This window comes from Suncus etruscus, chromosome X (assembly GCF_024139225.1).
Source record: "Suncus etruscus isolate mSunEtr1 chromosome X, mSunEtr1.pri.cur, whole genome shotgun sequence".
In the NCBI taxonomy this organism is placed as follows: Eukaryota; Metazoa; Chordata; class Mammalia; order Eulipotyphla; family Soricidae; genus Suncus; species Suncus etruscus.
The window spans coordinates 105,749,390-105,769,161 of NC_064868.1; the positions used below are offsets into that span (position 1 = coordinate 105,749,390).

Below are 19,772 nucleotides of genomic sequence, written 5' to 3' on the forward strand. Positions count from 1 at the left end.
ATTCTAGATATGGGAAATAAATAAAAGGTAATTTTATTTTTAAAAAATGTAAAAGGAAATGCACAGAGTAATATTATGAAGTAGAGGACTTTTCTTCAAAGTTGTTTCAATGTATTGCAAGAAAAAATTATTCAGAAGGGTATCATGTTAGATGTTCTCTCAAATTTGACATTAGGTAAGGTAGAATAACTGGCTTAGGAAGGACAGCTTAATTAAGAGATAGTAGAGATATTAGATATAGAGTTATTGAAATGGATTTATGTAATAAAAAGCAATAAAAGAAGAAAAATTTATAATTAATTAGTAGTTCATAAGTAGCTTATCTATAACAGACATGTAAATGCTGGTGAGAGAATGAATAAATGAATAAAGTTTCTTAGACAAATCAGAGTACTACAATACCTTCTTCAGTAGGATTTAAATATGAAATATTTAAGGATATAGAGTATATTATCAAAAGGCTCTCCACAAAAATTATATAATGTAACACTAATGGAGTCAGCCTATTTGGCTTGTTTAGGAAATTTAAGTGCCTTGGGGTTGTTTTAATTTTAAGAGAAAAGGCTATTCTAAGTACATTTGAAATATTTTAAGATTAGTGAGTGGTTAGAAAAGTATAACAGGGGGCCAGAGCAGTGGCGCAAGTTTTAGGGCACTTGCCTTGCACACACTAACCTAGGCACCGAGTGTGGCAAAAAAAAGTGTAACAGGGAATGGAGAGATAATACAGCAGTAGGGCATTTGACTTGCACGTGGCCAACGCTGGAGGGGCTCGGGTTCAATTCTCGGTATCCCATATGGTCCACCGAGGCTGCCAGGATCAATTTTTGAGCACAGACCCAGAAGTAACTCCTGAGAGAAACAAAGAAGGAAGGAAGGAAGGAAGGAAGGAAGGAAGGAAGGAAGGAAGGAAGGAAGGAAGGAAGGAAGGAAGGAAGGAAGGAAGGAAGGAAGGAAGGAAGGAAGGAAGGAAGGATGGCAGGAAGGAAGGATGGCAGGAAGGAAGGATGGCAGGAAGGAAGGAGAAAGAAAAAGAAAGAAAAAGTATAACAGTAACTTCAGTACACCTTACTGATTCATATGAAAAGTTTGAATAAGTTGATAGCTTGTGGAAACCAAATTTTGTTTTTGCTTAATAGGAATATACGTGTTCTCTGTGTTTATATGGCACCCTCTTTCTTTTTTCACATTATCTGTTTGCTATCTTCTAGATTATGGTTGAATGCAAAAGCCTAGTTTAAACCATGACATCTTTTGAAGCCTTATTTGGAATCAATAATTAAAAATTCAATGATGCTTCATCAAAGAACAATTTCGAACGTAAAAGCTTGTGAAGGCTTTACTTTTAAATGAAAAGTTAAGGATACTTAATAATTTATATATACAGTTGAATCCAAATCTTAATTTTACATGGCGTAACATCATTACATATTTTTCCTGCATATCCTCTATTATCATGTTCCACGGATTCATTTGCTTAAGATGACAAGAGTTCTAAAGTAATGACTCTGTTTTTCAGCTGTATTTTGGGAACGTTGCAACGAATTGCAGGATATTGAGAAAATTATGGCTCAAATTGAACGTGGAGAAGCAAGAATTCAACGAAGGATCAGTATCAAGAAAGCTCTGGATGCCAAAGTACTATATTCCACAATTGTGAAATGATCATTAAATCGTTTTAGTTGATATGGTGATTGGCTTTGACTAATTATTGCACATTTGACTTAAAACATTATTCTATTTTAATCCACAGATTGCAAGATATAAGGCTCCATTTCATCAGTTGCGCATTCAGTATGGAACCAGTAAAGGAAAGAATTATACGGAAGAAGAAGATAGATTCTTGATTTGTATGTTACACAAGATGGGCTTTGATAGGGAAAATGTGTATGAAGAGTTAAGGCAGTGTGTACGCAATGCTCCCCAGTTTAGATTTGACTGGTTCATCAAGTCTAGAACTGCCATGGTAGGTATTTCTTATTTCCTCCAACTTTCTATCTTGAAATTTTGCACATGTCAGATATAGCCACTTAGATTCCCTATTATCATTTTGTCACATTGACTTTTCTCCCTCTCCTTTATTATGTGTATATGTGCTTACACACATGTACAATCTGTATATATTTACAAAATCCATAGTTTAAAACATTTTTATTAAGACATTGTGATTAAAAAATTACTCATAGTAGAGTTTCAGAAAGACAATGTTCCATTACCAATCCCACCACTGGTGTCAACTTCACTATAACAGAGGTCCATGTTACCACCCACATCCAGCCTCCATGACAGGCACAATTATTTTCTTTTTGTTTGGGGGCCACATCTAGTGATGCTCAAGGGTTCCTCCTGATTCTGCAGTTAGAAATTACTTCTGGTGGGCTCAGAGAACCGGATGCAATTCTGAGGAGCAAACCTGGGTCAGCAGCATGCAAGACAAGCACACTAACACGATATTATCACTCCATCCCCCAAAGGCACATTTTTAATTTTGTTTTGTTGTAGTTTGGATTTCTTACTTTCAATGTCGTTGGCTCTGTGGTTTAGTTATATATTATATCACACCTTTTTATCACCCATTGTGCTTGACTTCTTGGACTCCTGTACCTGTTACTTCCTCTTTTTAGTCTTCCCCTCAATTTCTTTACTTTCATGACTTTATCATTTCTATAATCTAGGGTCCAGGGTAGTATAGATATAACTCCTTTGATACCTTGCATTCCTTTATCCTGTTATTCTATATAGTAGAGATAAGTGATATCCCATATTTGCTTTTTATCTAAAATCTATAGTTTTATTTAGCAACATATAAACATCTATTATAATTCAGAAAACCATATACCTTATATTTATAAGTAGACATATATATATTTTTCTTGCCATTTGAAGATAACTTTCAGACATCTAAAACATTCATCTCCTACAATTAAGGACATTTTTCTAAAGAGGCACAATATCATTATCCTACCTGAAAATGTTAACATTGGTTCAATGATATCATGCAGTTCATGTATAAAATTTCTTAATTGTGTTCCAAATATCATTCGTAACTTTTTAAATTGCTGATCCAGTTCAGGTTCACTTATTATATTTGGCAGGCTGTTGAGTCACTGTAGTGTTTTTCAAACTACACTTCTAATTTTTCTGCAATGACATTTTTTAAGATTTGTAGGCTACACATACTGTAGAAGATCCCATTTTGATCTGATATTTACTCTTTGTTATACTTAGATTTAGAACTTTGTCAAGAAGCTACACAAGTGATGTGTACTTTATAATTGCATTATGTCAAGAGATACATTAAGTCAGGTTACCACACTCCTGGTGATGCAAAGTTTGATCAATAGTTTAATATAATGACCAATGGAGCTTTTTAATTTTAGGCAAGTGATACTTGAAACTGTAAATAACTTAAGTATTTATTTTTAATGAGAAAGAACTGTTGCTTAAATTAGATCTTTATAAAAAGTTCGGAGACTGAGAGAAATTATATAGAACAGATTTTATTTTGACTTCATGCAATTTACTCTTTCCAGTGTGAGTTGAGTTGCTTTTACATTTTGGTGCTACTGTGCAGTGTTTGGGATGGTACTGAGATTACTGCAACACATTTTTTAATGCTGTCAACACAAAATACTGGTCAGCTCCGGTTAGAAAGACACAAATAATTCTCTACTATTTGAATCTGGAAAGCAACCAGAACTATTAATTCGAACTATGAACATATTTTTAAATATAACTTTTCATCATATTCATCATAAATATTTCCTGGCCAGAAGTGTGTAGGACGCAATGCTTGATATTTTGTTTGAGTCATTTTATAATTTCAGCTGAATAAAAACACAAAGAAAAATGTGAATTGCTATATTGATCTCACTAATTTTGGTGAATGCCCTAGAATAGTGTTTCCCAAAATGGGTGGCACTGGCATGATCCACAGGGGTGGCAGTATCCTCAGGTCAAGTTTTGGGGGCTATTTTCTGGATTCCTTTAAAGACATTAGATTTGGGGGCTGTGCTGAGTGATTTATCTTTTTGAAAAGGAGTGGTAGACCAAGCAACTATAGGAAGCCCTGCTTTAGAAAATTAGGTATTTCTTGAAACTAAAACTCAGAGTATTTGAAATCATTATTAGAACTTCATATGAACTTTATGGAATACATAATGCTAGAGAAGCTAGCAAATACTTAAAATTAATTTTTAATTAAATCACCATGAGACACATGGTTATAAAGTTGTTCATGATTGAATTTACTTCAGTCATACAATGTCCAACACTCATCCTAGTGAATATTTTCAGGCACCAATGTCCTCAGTTTCCTTTCCACCCTTCTGCCCTCTTCTCCCCTGCCTACCTCTATGGTGCAGAAAATCATTTGAATCAAGCTAGGAATAAAAATAATTAAAAAATTGGAATGATGGATTGGTTGTATCTGAAAACATGACATTTCTTAAGGATGCATTTCAAATACTGTACACGGACAAAAACCTATGAAGAGCTGTATGTCAGCAAGATGTAATAGGAAGAATTGAGAAAATAATAAAGAATCTTCAGTGTAAAAGATATGTTGAAGGACAGTGTAGAATAATTTTCCTATTAGTTTTGAAAATGTGATTCTGTCTTGACTGTATAAAGACTTGGGAAGTGAGCTAATTGGCCTTTTAAGATTCCTTCTAGCTCAGTGCATCTATGACCATGTTTAGCAGAAAACTACTTTAGAAAGCCATGCATTTAAAATTTTAAGCCATTTGGGGTTTTAACCTAATTTAGAGAGAGCATCAATAGCTTATAAAAGACAAATGCCTACTTGCATTTGTCTGTGAATCTTGTTTGAGGTCATGCATGCCCTTTTAGGTGATGAAACATTTGTTGAATTTTAAATGTTATTTCAGTGTTATTTTACTAATTTTTGAAAAGGTTGAGAGTTTAATGCTATTTTCAGTTTCTGGAGTTATTAAACTATAACAGAATCAAAAGTGTAAGGAAAATCTTACATTATTTGTCATATGAATATGACTGCAGAACTCTATAGTCTTATTTCATTTTCTAAGAAGAAATCCAGTATCTTACTAAGAACCACTAGATGTCTCTGAACTCCCTTGTAAAGATTTGCCTCCATCTTCTTTCTATAAAACGTTTGCCTCTTATTTTTGAGATTTAAATTGTAATTTGCTGTTTTCAGAGAGCAGATATTAATTTTGTAGGCCATTATAAAACCAAAGCTTTTTTTTCCTATTAAAAATTAAAACATTTTGACTTTAACTTCTGAAAAAGTGGACTTGATTTTTAAAGAATTTAAAAAATACCTAATAGATTGTGTTATAGTTAAATTTTCAACCATTTTTGTGTTAATTTTTCCATGTTAATTTTATTTACCTCTTGTTATGAATAATGGCTTCTATCTTTGAATATATTCAGAATAGATATAAGTAATATAGTTTAAAATAGAAATACATATCTTTTAGACTATTTCAGGATCATAGTCACAATAGATTCGATTTATTAATTTTTCTTGATTTTTTTCTTTCTTTAAATAATTGTTCTTGTGTAATGAATCACATTTACAATCCAGAAAGAAAAACTTCCCCTGTGAAAAGAGGTTCTTGTGATTTCCAAAATTAAAATAATTTGTCTCATTGAGAAATTATATCTTAGAAATACAGAGGATGTAATTTGATTTATCACGTGACTGTGTAGGGTTGAAATTAAAGATCTTACTAATGATCAAACTTTAAGCTTAGGTCACCAAAGAAGCTATCTTTAAAAAAACATGATCTTGCTAAAAGATGACTCTCCATTCTTAGATATACCAGTAATAGTGATTTTTCCCCCTAGATACCTAGAAAAAAATAGTAGGAACATTAGTAGCTATATTTTATTCAGAGATTTCAAATGCAGAATCCCTGGCTTCCAATTTAATAATCTTAAAGTTCTTAAAGGAATGAGACTTCACTTACAGCTATGTCTCACTTTGAAAGGCTTCCTCTCAAGGTTGAAGATTTCTTTTGAGGCACTTCTCCATTTAAAAAATACTGCATATACAAAAGAGAAAACGAGTTTCATTTCTCAGTGCTAAAAATATTGTGATTTCTTTCTCTGAGAACTTTGAGTGTTGTTAGTAAGTGATCAATCTCTATTGAATTACGAAAATAAGTAGAAAGGATATAATCAATGTATATTTTTAAGCCTAGAACATAATGAATTGTTCTACCTTTTCCCTAAGAAGAACATTTATTTTCAATGAGTTCCTACTCATTGAGCTTTCAAAAACTATTACTGTAAAAGATATAACACACTTTCTCTTTCCATGTATAGGTGAATATATATGTATTCTTTTAAATATTTTTCCGGTCCCTTTACAACATTAACTAATTAATTTTCTTGCCATTCTTTTCTTCGAATGGATATTGGGGTACTATCTGTTTATCTAGTGTCAGACTGATATGACCTGGATATTTGAGAGTTTGAGAAGTCTAAAGATTTAATGCAGTAGTCACCTTAATGAATAGAACATTGGGAAAGTATTCAAAGTTTAATCAGTAATTCCTTAGACCTTTTAAATAAAGTCCTTGTATGTACTTACAAGGAAAGAAAGCAAAAATTTGCTTTCTGAGAAAAAGAACACTTCTTGATATAATTTTTCATCATTTACTTTGCAAGCATTGCTCATACTCTTAATTTTAGTTCAAATTTCGCTACCTTTTAATTTCTTCTCTAGCCAGCTCAAGAAACTGCAGTGCCAGTGACCTTACATGGAAGTTGAACAAAAGTGTTAGTAATTACCTCAGTGTCCCTCCACATTATAGTAGCATTTGTTGTCTGTTTTCTTTGGCTACACATAGCTGTGCCCAGGTCTTACTCCTGGCTCTGCACTTGGAGGGTCACTGCTGGCAATTCTTAGGGAATCATATGTGGTTCTGGGGATCAGGTTGTCTGTGTACAAGGCAAGTGCTTTATGCACTATATTATTTTGTAGTAGTTTTAAATACATTTTTCCTGATAGCATCTTTGAAAAAAATCATTCACTGTTGTACAGAATATAGTAAATATTTTATTTTAGTAGTGTTTATTTTCAAGTTACAGCTTCATTATCAATGAAAATGTGCCTTATTTAAAGTCAGGAAAATTGCATTCCTCATTGTAATCATAGTAGAAAAAATGCTTTTTAGAAAAGAATAGCTACTGCTTTTTATGGGGGGGGGTTCAGTGCTAATGTTGGTGTGATAATTCTGTGAGGAAAGAAGTACTGGGAAATGAGGAAAAATTGGCAACAGAATTACAAAGGGCCTAAGCCAATGGATTGAAGATTTTTGTCACTTATATGTAGGAGTTGTAGTTGCTGAAAAGTTATAGCCAAGTAGTGACATGATCTGATTTAAATTTTTGAAATACTATTCTGTGGAAGCAGAAACATGTCTGCTTTAACAACCAAGACTTAGTTGATGGTTCTCAAATTAATTAATTTTTTCTGTTGCTCATCTCTTTTTTCTTTTCTTTTTTTTTTTTTTTTTGGTTTTTCGGGCCACACCCGTTTGATGCTCAGGGGTTACTCCTGGATAAGCGCTCAGAAATCGCCCCTGGCTTGGGGGGACCATATGGGACTCCGAGGGATTGAACTACGGTCCTTCCTTGGCTAGCGCTTGCAAGGCAGAAACCTTATCTCTAGCGCCACCTCGCCGGCCTCTCATCTCTTTTTTCTTCCTTTGGTTAATGGCCCACCATCTGCCCCAGAGTAATTTTTTTTGTAAAATCAAACTTTATTATATTTGGTTTAGTTTGTAACTTACCTACTTTTATTATGTTAAATACTTCTTTCATTATTGGTTCTTTTTCTGTGAAAGTTGACAGTACCCAGGGCCTGCCCCTGGCTTTGTGCCTGGGGTCTCTTAGCATCCTAAGAGAACCATTGTGGTGCCAAGGATCAAATTTGAGTGTTCTGTATACAAAACCTGCACGCAATCCATTGAACTCTCACCAGAATTTTTTTCACTTTTAGGTATAATTGATTATATCTGAATGGGCCAGCACCTTATATAAAGTAGATATTATGTGAATGAGAGTAAAATTTATTCCTCCATCTATCGTAGAGATTGCTGTACCTGAATCAGATTTATATAGAATCTCAAAAAGTATTTCAATGGATTTGAATTGTTCTTCTCTTTCTATTTTTAAACCTATTTCTAAAGATAGGTGCTATTTGTCTGTTATACAAATAAATTTTAATTTATTCATAAGTTTGAATAGCTGGTTGTAAATATGTGTTTTGTTAGCAACTGTAGTATGATGTCAGATGGAACTTATTTAGCAATCTTATATACAATATATATACTACCAAGGGTTGGCTTTAGGTATGTATATTTATGTGTCATGTAAAACGGTGACATAGTTTTATAAAGAGTTGGTGTTACTAGCAGAAGAATTAAGAAAAAGCATCATTTGAGACTAGTTTAAACCATGTTTGGGACACTTATTTGAATATTGTTTCTCATTTAGCACTAAGTGTGATGGACCTTGAGATCATGACTATAGAAAGTCATTCTTTTTGTTTCACTTATCTAGGAATTAAAGAATATGCTACTGTTCTTATAGAACAGTGTACACTTTTCAAGACACAAATATAGAGTGCATACACACCCATGCATGCAGTATGTTTTGCTCTTGCTCATTCACCTGCTTTTGACATTCAACCACAACAGCAATAGACCTTCTGTCATTCAGACTTAGGTAGGCTTAGCGTCCAGGGTTTTAGTCCATAGGAAATGTAATGTGGAGGCTCTTTTAATCTCTTTCAATAAGTCACTTTAAGTCTACTGATGCTTTCAGTACCTTCTGAATTGATGCTTTGAAGCTGATTATTGGGGCAGAGGATATTTGAACTTGGTGCCCAGAGTGATTGATATCCACCACACACTAAGGGGCAGAGCTGCACCACAGCAAACATTCATCATTTGTTAAGTCAAGGTAGAAATGTGTATCCTGGTGTTCTAAAGTGGAAACCTGAATGATACAGCATTGAGTAGAATTGTAGACGACTAAAAAATAGGGAAACCAAAGCAGTACAGTTTAAAGTAAATGAAGTCAATAGTTTATAAACAGCTTGATGAATCATGACCTGGTGCCTATTTTTGTCTGGCCTGCAAACCAAGAATGATTTTACATTTTTAAAGGATTAAGGGAAATCGGAAGGAAACTAATTTTGACATGTTATTGTAACACAAATTTCAAATGTTTGTGTTTGTGGCAAGGTTTTATTGGTGCATAACCACACTCATTCATTTCTGTGTTATTGTTTCCAGATGCTTTCTTGCTGCAGACACAAGAGTAGTAACAGAGACCATATATATACTGTATAGCTGATATTTGCTGGCTGGCTCTTAAGATAAAAGATATGTTGAACTCTTTTTTAAAAATGTTTTGAGCCATTAAAAATATTTAAGAAAGGCAGCAACATTCCCTCCAGTGGTGGACAAAAGTTTCTTTTTCACCACAATCCCTGTCAACACAGATTATTATCAGTAGTTTTGATATGTTATTCTAACTGGTATGATACATATCTCATTGTTATCTCAATTTGGGTTTCTCTACTAAGAGGTGAGGAGGGTCATTTTTTCAATGCTTTTTGGCCATCCTCTTTGGAGAAGTTCCTGGTGTGATCTCTGCTTGAACACCATATGTTCTAGACAACTATGAATAACTTTGTAAATCATGGTGCTTTAATAAAATTGGAAAAGCAGATTAAAAAATAAAGATACCTGGATCAAAGAGAAAGGTGGCAAGAAAGAGATTATATAACTAAGATTCAATATCAGCCTTGCCCAAATTTGAACACAGGTAGATTGAAATGTTATATAGTCCTTTGTTTTTGGTGATTGTGATGGAGGCATGATAGTTACTCTGTAATATTTGATGTCTTCTCATGTGAAGTTTTGTCATTTGAAGTCTTGTCAGGTGAAGGAATCTGCTTGTTTTATATGAATGCACTCAGAATTTTGACATCTATAAGGATAAGGTAGCCTATTTCATGAAGGGTCATTTTTAACTTGTCCAAAAGTGGAATGGCAGCCTTGGAAAGTAATGAGCACCCAGAGTTAGAAGAACTCAGACAGGTTGAGTGACTGATTTAATTAGGAAGTACCTCATACAAGGAATTTGACACTACTTGAATGATATTTAAAGGTCCTCTCTAATTTTGAGAGTCTATTATTTTATGAAATTCCACATACATACAGATTTATGAAAATTTGTACCAAAGGAAAATTTCTGAGGTCAGCTATACACTTAACTACAACCACTTTTCCTGCTCACAAAAGTCCATTCAATTCTTTTAGCAACTGAATGCCTTAGTTCTTCACTTTTTGTTTCTAGATTCTTTGTACTTAGAAAGAAACAACCATTTTCATGTGTTCTCTTCTTATTCTGCACAGTATTTCCTCAGTTGATTTCTACCACATATCTTTCAGTATATGTTAATATGTGATATGCAGCAATAAGAGTCTTGTGTTCAAATCTGGAAAATACTGAAACTAAGCGGCCGGAGCCGTGGCACAAGTAGTAGGGTGTTTTCCTTGCACGCACTGACCTAGAAAGGACCACGGTTTGTTCTCCCGGCATCCCATATGGTCCCCCAAGCCAAGAGCGGTTTCTGAGGGCATAGCCAGTTGTAACCTCTAGGTTCACCCGGTGTGGCCCAAAAATACTGATACTAAGTCCTGCCCTTGATATTTCCAACTGCATTACAATTCTCAAAGCTCCTAGATGTCCTGCCATGAAGACATTCATTTATACCTTTCCAGCTCTATCATTGCCTACACAATGTGATACTCTTTTCTTTTGGCACAGTTAATAAATAACTGTTGTTATTAATCATGGATTTTCATGTGTGCTTTTTTCCATTTTAATTTTTCTCTATAGTTTGTGATACCTGTCTTCCTCTTATGTGCCATTTTCTTCTCCTCAGGTGTAAGATAGATATATAAATTAAGCTACAAAATTTTAGAAACAGTTTGAGAACCCATGAATTTTTCCCATAACCACAGGAAAATAGAAAGATAATGAGATACTTTGTACAGAAGAGCGGGAATTATATGAAGTGACTATGTTTTTGATATCACATTTTGTACAGGCACTTCAAAGTCACTTAGTTATTCAAAAAGTGAATCAATGCTTTATTGCTAATCTGGCCTTTCTCCCTGTAATTTTTGGTTTTAGCTAGTGTTCTGTTTATGATACCATCTGTTTAGTTGGGCAGTTTTTAAGCCTGTGAATAAAAAGGGGTTGTTATCTCTAGAAAAAGTGAAATTACCTTTGTTAAGAAGCGAACTTCTATACTTGCCCATTCTAGTCAGTCCTTTCTCTGAGTGTAAGATTATTTTTCTATGTCTGAAGTTGTTAGTGATGAGTTAAAAGAAATGAAGGTTAGAATATATTATGCAGTCTATTTATAATCCTTTTGACATAATCTTTTTCTTTGCTTATGGACTATCTCAAAGGTATTATTTTTTTCTTCCTGGATCACCCATATGAACCATGAATATGTTTCTAAAGATATCTGCCGTCACAGGCAACCATTGCTTATTGAGAATAATAATAGCCAGAGGGTATAGCTTAATGATTCAGAAAAGCCTCACACAAAGACTGTCTAGTCTCCCTAGAAACCAAAAATCAAATTTCATCAGGGTCAACTTAGCCCTTTCTATAATAGATAAATTGAATAACATGCTGTTTAATTTGTATGTGTGTTATTGAATGAAACGATGAAGGGTAGTTGATCTGCATATTAAAGATACGACTATTGGTTGAGTAAAATGAAAAATTCCAGTGTTAATATGTGTAAATTATTTAAACCTTGAATCATTGAGGATGCACAAGAAACTTGAATGTATCAGTATTTGAGCTTTTTTGTAAAGAATCTTTTCACGATCCTGTTAATTAATGTTATCTCTAAAGATTTTCTAAAATCCCCTCCAGCCTCCCTAAATTTGAATGGTCTCTTAAAAGAAAATAGCATAATGGGAAGAAATTAGAGGGAGTTGAGTGTAAATCCTGATGCTGAATCTTTATAGAATTGTGTGATGCGGTCAAGTTCGGTGGCTCCTTTTAACTTTCTCTGTAGAATCCGAATGTTGAAGCTGACTGCAGAAGTTCTCATAAGATTTAATTGTACGAGCATAGTCAGCAACTCTGACACTGAGCAGGGTGCTGGCTCTTTTCTCTCATTTTTACACCACCATAGATAGCATCTTGCACCTTTCTTGAGCCATTTCCCCCACACTGCTTTGCGTTACATATCACATGTCCTGGTGTGACCTTGGTTATGGATCTGAATGTTCTAATTTTTGAAGGGAAGAGAACATAGAATTTGAAACAAGACAAAACTGATTCATGCCACGTCTTGGAGCTCAATTACCATATGTGTGACCTCAGTTATTTACTTGGCAATGGGAAACATTGCGATGTTCCTTTTAAAAATTATTTCATTTCCTTAATGTGATAAAATTGATGTAGACATTGGATTAGTTTTAGGTGTTCAACATAATGATTGGATAGATGTGGATATTGCAAAATTTAGAAGGCTTAAATGAAATGAATTATTTAAGAACTCTGCACATGGCCTGGGACATAATGATTGAACATTGTACCAATGTTTTGTATGTTTATTTTAAACAGATATATCATAAGTCATTGGCTATTATTTTTTTCTGAATAGACTGTCCTTGGTTTTCTGCTATCTTTTGGGCATGAATAAAGTATAGAATGTTTGGCTAGTTGATAATATTTCTTTGATAATATTTTATTTTTGTACACCATTTTCTGGCTTTTATTTGGGAAGATGGTTGAAAGCATTGTAAAAATTTGGCATTTCTTTGAAATGTTGCAGATTTCTTAAGAATAACATGTTTATTGCAGAAAATTTGGAAAATATACAGAGTAGTATGAAGAAACATTAATGGCTGATGCCCTTTCAGAGATAGCTGCTGATAACTAGTAAACCTCCCCCCCCAGGATAATATTTGCTCAGCTACTTCTTTATGTCTAGGTATACACATGTGTTTGTGTGTTTTATTTCCAAATTGCCAAAAAATTAGTTTACCTGTGTTTCCCTAAAGAAATAACACTGCTCCAAATTTTTCTTTGTAAACATGTTTTATAAAGCTCCTATTTCCCTCTCGTATTTCTAGGAGTGGAATTGTTAGAACAGTGAGTATATTTTTTTATTGATATACTTTATTGATATTTCCAAGTTGCTTTCTAGAAAGGTAGTGTATTAGTTGTCTTGGGCTGCTGTAACAGAATAGTGCAGGCTTAAACAAGAGAGAAAATTCTCTTTTGAAGCTTCCGGTTATGTTGGTATTTTATACATTTCCCCCTGGCTTATAGATGACTCCTTCTTTCTCATTGGATCCTCACACAGACTTCCCCCTCTGTAGGCATGGAGAGAATGAAATCTCTGGGTGTGTCTCTTTCTCTTTAAGTACACCAGCTTGGGGAGGGGTGTGTGGAGGATAGTACAATGGATGGGGCATTTGCCTTGCAACCATAGCATCCCATAGGGTCCCCTGAACCTGCCAGGAGTAATTTCTGAGTGCAGTGCCGGGAGTGACCACTGAGTGCCACCGGGTATGGCCCCCACCCTTAAAAAAAAACAGCACCTTGGGGCTGGAGAGATAGTAAGGGTTCAGTTAAGGCCCTTGCCTTGAGTTTCACTGACTTTGGTTCAGAGTTTTCAGATCCACAAATGCTCCCTTTGAACATATCTTCCGGCCACTTCCTGGTGTGGCCCAGATTTCAAATGAAAGCACACTGTCCTATTGTGTTACAGCACACCCATGCAGCTCCTTTGACTGTTATTACCTCCTTAAAAGTTCCATCTTTAAATGCCATCTTGCCTATTGTGGATAGTGCAGCAAGAAACATAGGGATGCAAATATATTTTCTTTATTTTGGGGGGACCTTTAGGGTATTTTCTAAGAAATGGAGTGGCAGGGTCAAATGGGAGCTCCATATCTACATTTCTAGGAATGTCCATATTGTTTTCCAGAAAGGCTAGACTAGTTGACATTCTCACCAGCAGTGAATGAGGGTTCCTTTCTCCTTGTATTCATGCTAGCAGTGGTTGTTCCTGTTGTTTTTATGTGTCAGTTTCTGTGGTGTGAGATGATAACTCATTATTGCTTTAATTTGCATCTCTCTGAGTAATGATGCAAAACTTTATATTTTAAAAACTGCCTCTTGTAGAAGTAGACAGGCAATAGGCAAAAAAAGGTCTAGGGGTATTGGTAGAGCAAGTTTTTTCATTGACAGTAATGTTAATGAATAGTTTCCAATGCACATGATTCCAAAATGTAGCCACCACCCTTCATCAACAACCCCAAAACTCCTACCTTTCAAAGCTCAACCACCAATTCAGTTATGTGGATCAGTTATCATTCTGTGTTGCCTTTGGCCCTTAGCCGCTACCTTTCTGTGTATCTTCAAGTGCCACACATTCCTCCTAGTGGTGCCCGAGGGAACAATGATTATGCTGAATATCAAGCCATGTTTGGGTACATGCACCCTAAATTTATATGTTCACTTGAGTATTTGACTATTTTGTATTTTGTCAGAATATTTGTTTACAGAGAAAAGTAATTGTCTTTGAAAATGTGATTTGGTCTTTGATGGTTAACTTATTTTCCTTTAAAATATAGCACAGTGTACTGTGTTTATAATTGAATTTCCATATGAATGAACCATGGGTAATGCTCACCATATATTCATAAAGTCTTTTTCTAGTTTGAATGCATTGATTTGCTGGAAGTTAAAGATAAATAGTGGGAAGGTTTTAGGTAAACTCTTCTCGAGTATTATTTGCTCTGAATTAGCAAATACAGTAGTGTTTTCTGAGATGTGCTCCTCAGAACTCTGGTCCTACAAGTGTCCTGTGAGAAGAACTTTCTTTTGGTTAAGTAGCTTTGAAAATACCTGTGGCCTTCTGGAAGTTCATAACGCTTTTCATGACTTTAGAGGCGCTGAGACACCCTATGGTAAAGATACCTGCTTGACTTTAATCACCTTAAAACTTCTCAAATCATAGAACTTTGCTTTATTTTATTATTTTTTTGTTTATGTGCTTTTTTGCTAACTTTTTTTGTTTGAAATATTTACATGCACACAAGAAGTTACAAACAAATGTACAGGGAGGTTCCATGGGTAGTCTTTATCCAGTTTTCCCCAATGGTACCATTTCACATAATTATAATACAGTACTACACACAGAAAATTGATATAGGTACATTCTACAGGGTATATTTAGAGTTCATAAATTATACATGAAAATGTGTGTATGTGTGTAGTTCATAGCAATGTATATCTATCTAACTAGTACTACCACAATATTCCCTGTGTTTGGCAAGCCAATTCCAGTTACATAACTGGAATAACATGGTTAACAATCTATTGAGTGTGCATATTTTTTTATTCACTGTAATTTTCTAAAGTTTACCCAGGTTGTTGCCTATATTAATAGTTCTTGTATTTTTTCTTTTTGCTGCATACTGTTTCACTGATGTATGTGGCACATATTTTTTTAATATAAATTTTTATTTTGATCATAGTGGCTTACATATTGTTGACAATAATATTTTAGGTACATATTTACATAAAATCAGGGGGGATTCCCATCGCCAAATTGTCATCCCTACGCCTCCGTTTCTATCCTACCTCCCTTTTCCTTTTCCCTCACCCCAGGGCGGCTAGAATATGTGGTCCCCTCTGTATCTAACCCACTACTTAGTAGTCTTGCACCTGTTTGGTCCTGATGCCTCCCTTATTTCCCCCTCTATCTGGAGTCAGGACTAGCTAGTTCAAGTTGCGTGGTTTTGTTTGAAGGAGAAAAAAGCAATAAACTGGGGTAAGAGTCTAATACCCCGGAAATGGGCGGAGTCCTTCTAAAGGCTCTCATCATCAATCTGGGAGATGGAGAAAAAGTAGGTGAAACACTCCACTAGTACCAAAAGAAGTGTCAAATATCCAGTGAGGGCTCCAGCTATATCGATAAGCACCACACAGAGCAGACAAAACAAACAAACAAGTAGAAAAAAAAATAAAACAAAAACAGACAAACAAAAATCACGCCATGGTCTTGAATTAAGAAACATGGCATAGCACATAACGAAAGAGAAGAAAGGAAGAGAAAAAAAATAAAAAAATAAAAAAAATAAGTATAATTGGGGACTACACTTTCAATAATCACACCCAAACAGAGAAATCGACCAAAATAGATTGGTAAATCAAAAATAATAATAACAATAATAAATGAAGGTAATATATATATTTATATCAAAAAAATAACCAAGGTTTTGTGCTTTTTGTATTTTTGTTTTTTTCCCTCCTGCACTGGCACAGTAAATATTGGGGTCATTCGAAAAAGAATTCACTTGGCCTAAGAGATATGGGATTTCTCCGTCCTTGGAGCATACTGTCATGGGATCAACTCTAGACATTGCTCAGGATCCTTTACTTTCCCGGTGGTGTTTTTTTTTTTTTTTTTTTCTTTCTTTTTTTTTTCCTTTGGTGTGTGGAAGACTTCTGCTCTGTGTTTAGAGGTCTCAGTATCTGTACAGATCCTGAGGTGGGACTTATGATGAAGTCAGTCTTTGTGGTTCTAGAGGTTCTGTTACCTCAGTGTCATTTTAACCCATCTTCTGTGGTTGATGATCTTGGTCTTTGCACTGAGCCTAGGGTGGCACCTAGGATAGCGTCTTTCTTTGTGCTCCCAAAAGCCCCATTCCGTTACAATTGTCTCTGCCGGATCTTTGGGGCTGGGGATCATGATTCTTGTGCAGGTCATAGTTCAAACCCTAAACTAGGGCTTATTTATTGGTCCCAAGATGTATACAGTCTGGTCGTGGATCAAGCAGCCAGTCATCTGTAAGTCCCGATCTTGGGTTTTTGTCCTACCAAAGGGAGCCAAGACTTCTGGTTTTGTCTTGTCGTTAGTTGGTAAGGTAGGCTAATCTGCTCTAAGGTCAAGATGATCGCATTTTCCCCGTTGTCAGGATATCATGTTAGAGCTGGGCCTTGTTGTTGGTCTCGTCGTATTAAGGCCGTCCTGGATGAAGTTTGTTTCCTGCAGCTGTTGTGGAGAGCTGTGCCGTTTCTATGTCGGAGATCCAGGGTTCAAGGCTGGATGAATGGTATCTAATCACCTGAGGTCTAATTTGATTCCACATGACATATTTTCAAGGCAGGAGATATCCCTATATTTGTGGCACATATTTTTTAATTATTCATCCACTGAATGGCATTAACTCCCCTGCATTTTGCGGATAGACTATATTAAAACCAAATATGAAAAAAAACGAATATGAATATTGTTCTGAATAATACCAATTTTAGAAATTCTTTACCACAGAAATGACATAGCTAAAGTATTGTTACTTTTTAAAGATTATGACTTGATTGTAAAAACTAAAAAATTTGTTATTTGGTTTAGGAGTTTCAGAGACGTTGTAACACACTGATTTCATTGATTGAGAAAGAAAATATGGAAATTGAGGAAAGAGAAAGAGCAGAAAAGAAGAAACGGTCAACTAAAACTCCAATGGTAAAATTTTCAGCATTTTCCTAACTTTTAGGTAGATCCCGTTTTTTTACATAATTAAAATGACTATATTATGTTTCATGCCATAGTGGTACTTATTACAAAAACTGGTTTTATAAAATGCAAGTTGTTTCTGGGAGAAAAAGAAGTACATTCAGACTATGTTTCCTCTTTGTTTGTAATACATATGGTTAGAAACTCCTTAGTAACAGGGCTCAATATTTAGAAAAAAAATTTGTGATTTTAAGTAGAGGTAAAATGCAAGCAAAAAATGTTTTGAATTGAGATTCGTAATGTGATGGGGGTAAGAGAAGAGGGGTGGATTGGAATGGAATGGGCCTGAAGTTAAAACTGGGAGTTTTAATTTGATCAACTAAGTTTTCACATCTTTGTTGAACTGTGTGTGCAAAAGAGTACTTTGCTTTATAGACAACAAAGCTTTACTTGGTGTTAACTTTATTGTTGAATAATATAATATAATGATTTTAAATCAGCCAGGTTGCCTTGTACAACTACAGTTTAAAATAGTCTTGAATAAATTATATTATCTGAGTGTGGCTAAGTAAACTACTATATTTCATCAATCTAAGATGCCTTCCATTTTAAGACACAGCATTATTTTATGTGCTACTAAGAAAAAAATGCTGCCAGATAATCAAAATTTTCCATCAATTACAAGATGCATTCTGATTTCACAGATGCTAAAATGGGAAAGATATGTGCACCTTAGAAAATATGAAATTTGGTATTTTAACATTGTTTATAAGGTTTTTAAAAATAATATAATCAAATAAAAATTTACCCAGAAAGCTTAATAATTCTTTAAGAGTACATTTATAGTACCATGTGTAAGTAAACACTGATGAATATTTTTGATGGGTATTTTCTTGTCTTTTACAAAAAGAAACATCTTTGAATGTTATTTAACATTGGGTTATGTAGCTTGTTGGGATATTTATAGAACATCAACTGTGAATATAATATTAAAGTGAATATTCATGTTAAAAATTTTAATGCATCTACATCCTAGATTTAACATTGTTGGGCCATTTTAAAATGTGCATATTGGAGCAGAACATTAAATCTGTTTCCATTTTAGTCACAGAAAAGAAAAGCAGAGTCAGCTACTGAGAGCTCTGGAAAGAAGGATGTCAAGAAGGTGAAATCCTAAAGCCTAGAAATAAAGTTTTAAATGGGAAACTACTATTTTCTTGTTCCCATCTTCAAATGCTAATTGCCAGTTCCAGTGTATTCATGGTACTTTTAAGAGAAATCTCTTTGATTTTGATTTCGTGCATATTTTATATATTTTACAATGCTTTCTACCTGAAATGTGTAGCTTTATATTTTATGCATTCTAGTATTTTTGTGTACTGTATTTTGTGCATTTCATGTCTTCATCAAAAACCTCTCAGTCCTTGTTCTTTTGAAGCTTGTGCTGAGGTTTTAGCTTTTCTATGTTTTATATGCCGCTTCTTTGAAAGAGAACCTAGATTCTATAGCTGTATTATTGTTGTTTCATACTTTAAATTTATATGGCTGTGAAAAAAATCAATTAAAATGATTTGAGGAGAAAGACTTTTTCACTTCTTTCTTGCTTTCTTTTCTATTGAGTATGGGTTTGTATGTGTTACTGCATAGTGTTATTAGAATAATAATTGTTTCTTTGAGGTCATCTAAATATTTTTCCCAAAGGAATAAAGGGTGAGAAAAGAAAAATATTAAAAGAAAACTAATATTTGATACTGTGCTTGCTGTCAGTCTACATTACATTTAAATTATTCTCTAAATATTCAAGTGGGAAAATATAATAAAGAAATGTCTATAAGAAATTTAATTAGTTCCTGTTTTTTTGTGCAGTGGAAAATAGTTTATTTGCTAAATTTTATTGCTCACTACTCTAAATTTGGTCGAAAATTCAAGCTTTGCTTGCTGACTTGTGCATTATCTTCTGTCCCACCAAGACATATCAGAAGGGGCTAGGTAAAATATATAGATTTATTACCAACAAAAATAGGCATGTTAAATCAGAAGGGGGCTGTCTTCTACAAGAAAACAGTTGCACTCTGGTAACAATCTCTAAAGGTCAAAGGTTTTACATATAAAGGATTTCTTTCTTTTTTCCAATCAATATTATTTTTAATTTCAATTTGTAAATTTACAAATGAATTCTATGAATGAGTGGACAACAGAT

At 34.3% G+C, this 19,772-nt stretch overlaps 1 protein-coding gene across 1 annotated transcript in view; it reads left to right on the forward strand.

Annotated features, from left to right (window-relative positions):
- Positions 1 to 19,154, forward strand: part of SMARCA1 (SWI/SNF related, matrix associated, actin dependent regulator of chromatin, subfamily a, member 1) — a 100,876-nt gene extending 81,722 nt beyond the window's left edge. The window contains exons 22-25 of the mRNA XM_049766655.1: positions 1,520 to 1,638; positions 1,754 to 1,966; positions 17,471 to 17,581; positions 18,678 to 19,154. Coding sequence (XP_049622612.1) covers positions 1,520 to 1,638; positions 1,754 to 1,966; positions 17,471 to 17,581; positions 18,678 to 18,749 — 515 coding nt within the window. The 3' untranslated portion in view covers positions 18,750 to 19,154. The remainder of the gene's footprint in view (positions 1 to 1,519; positions 1,639 to 1,753; positions 1,967 to 17,470; positions 17,582 to 18,677) is intronic.
- Positions 19,155 to 19,772: the final 618 nt, after the last annotated feature.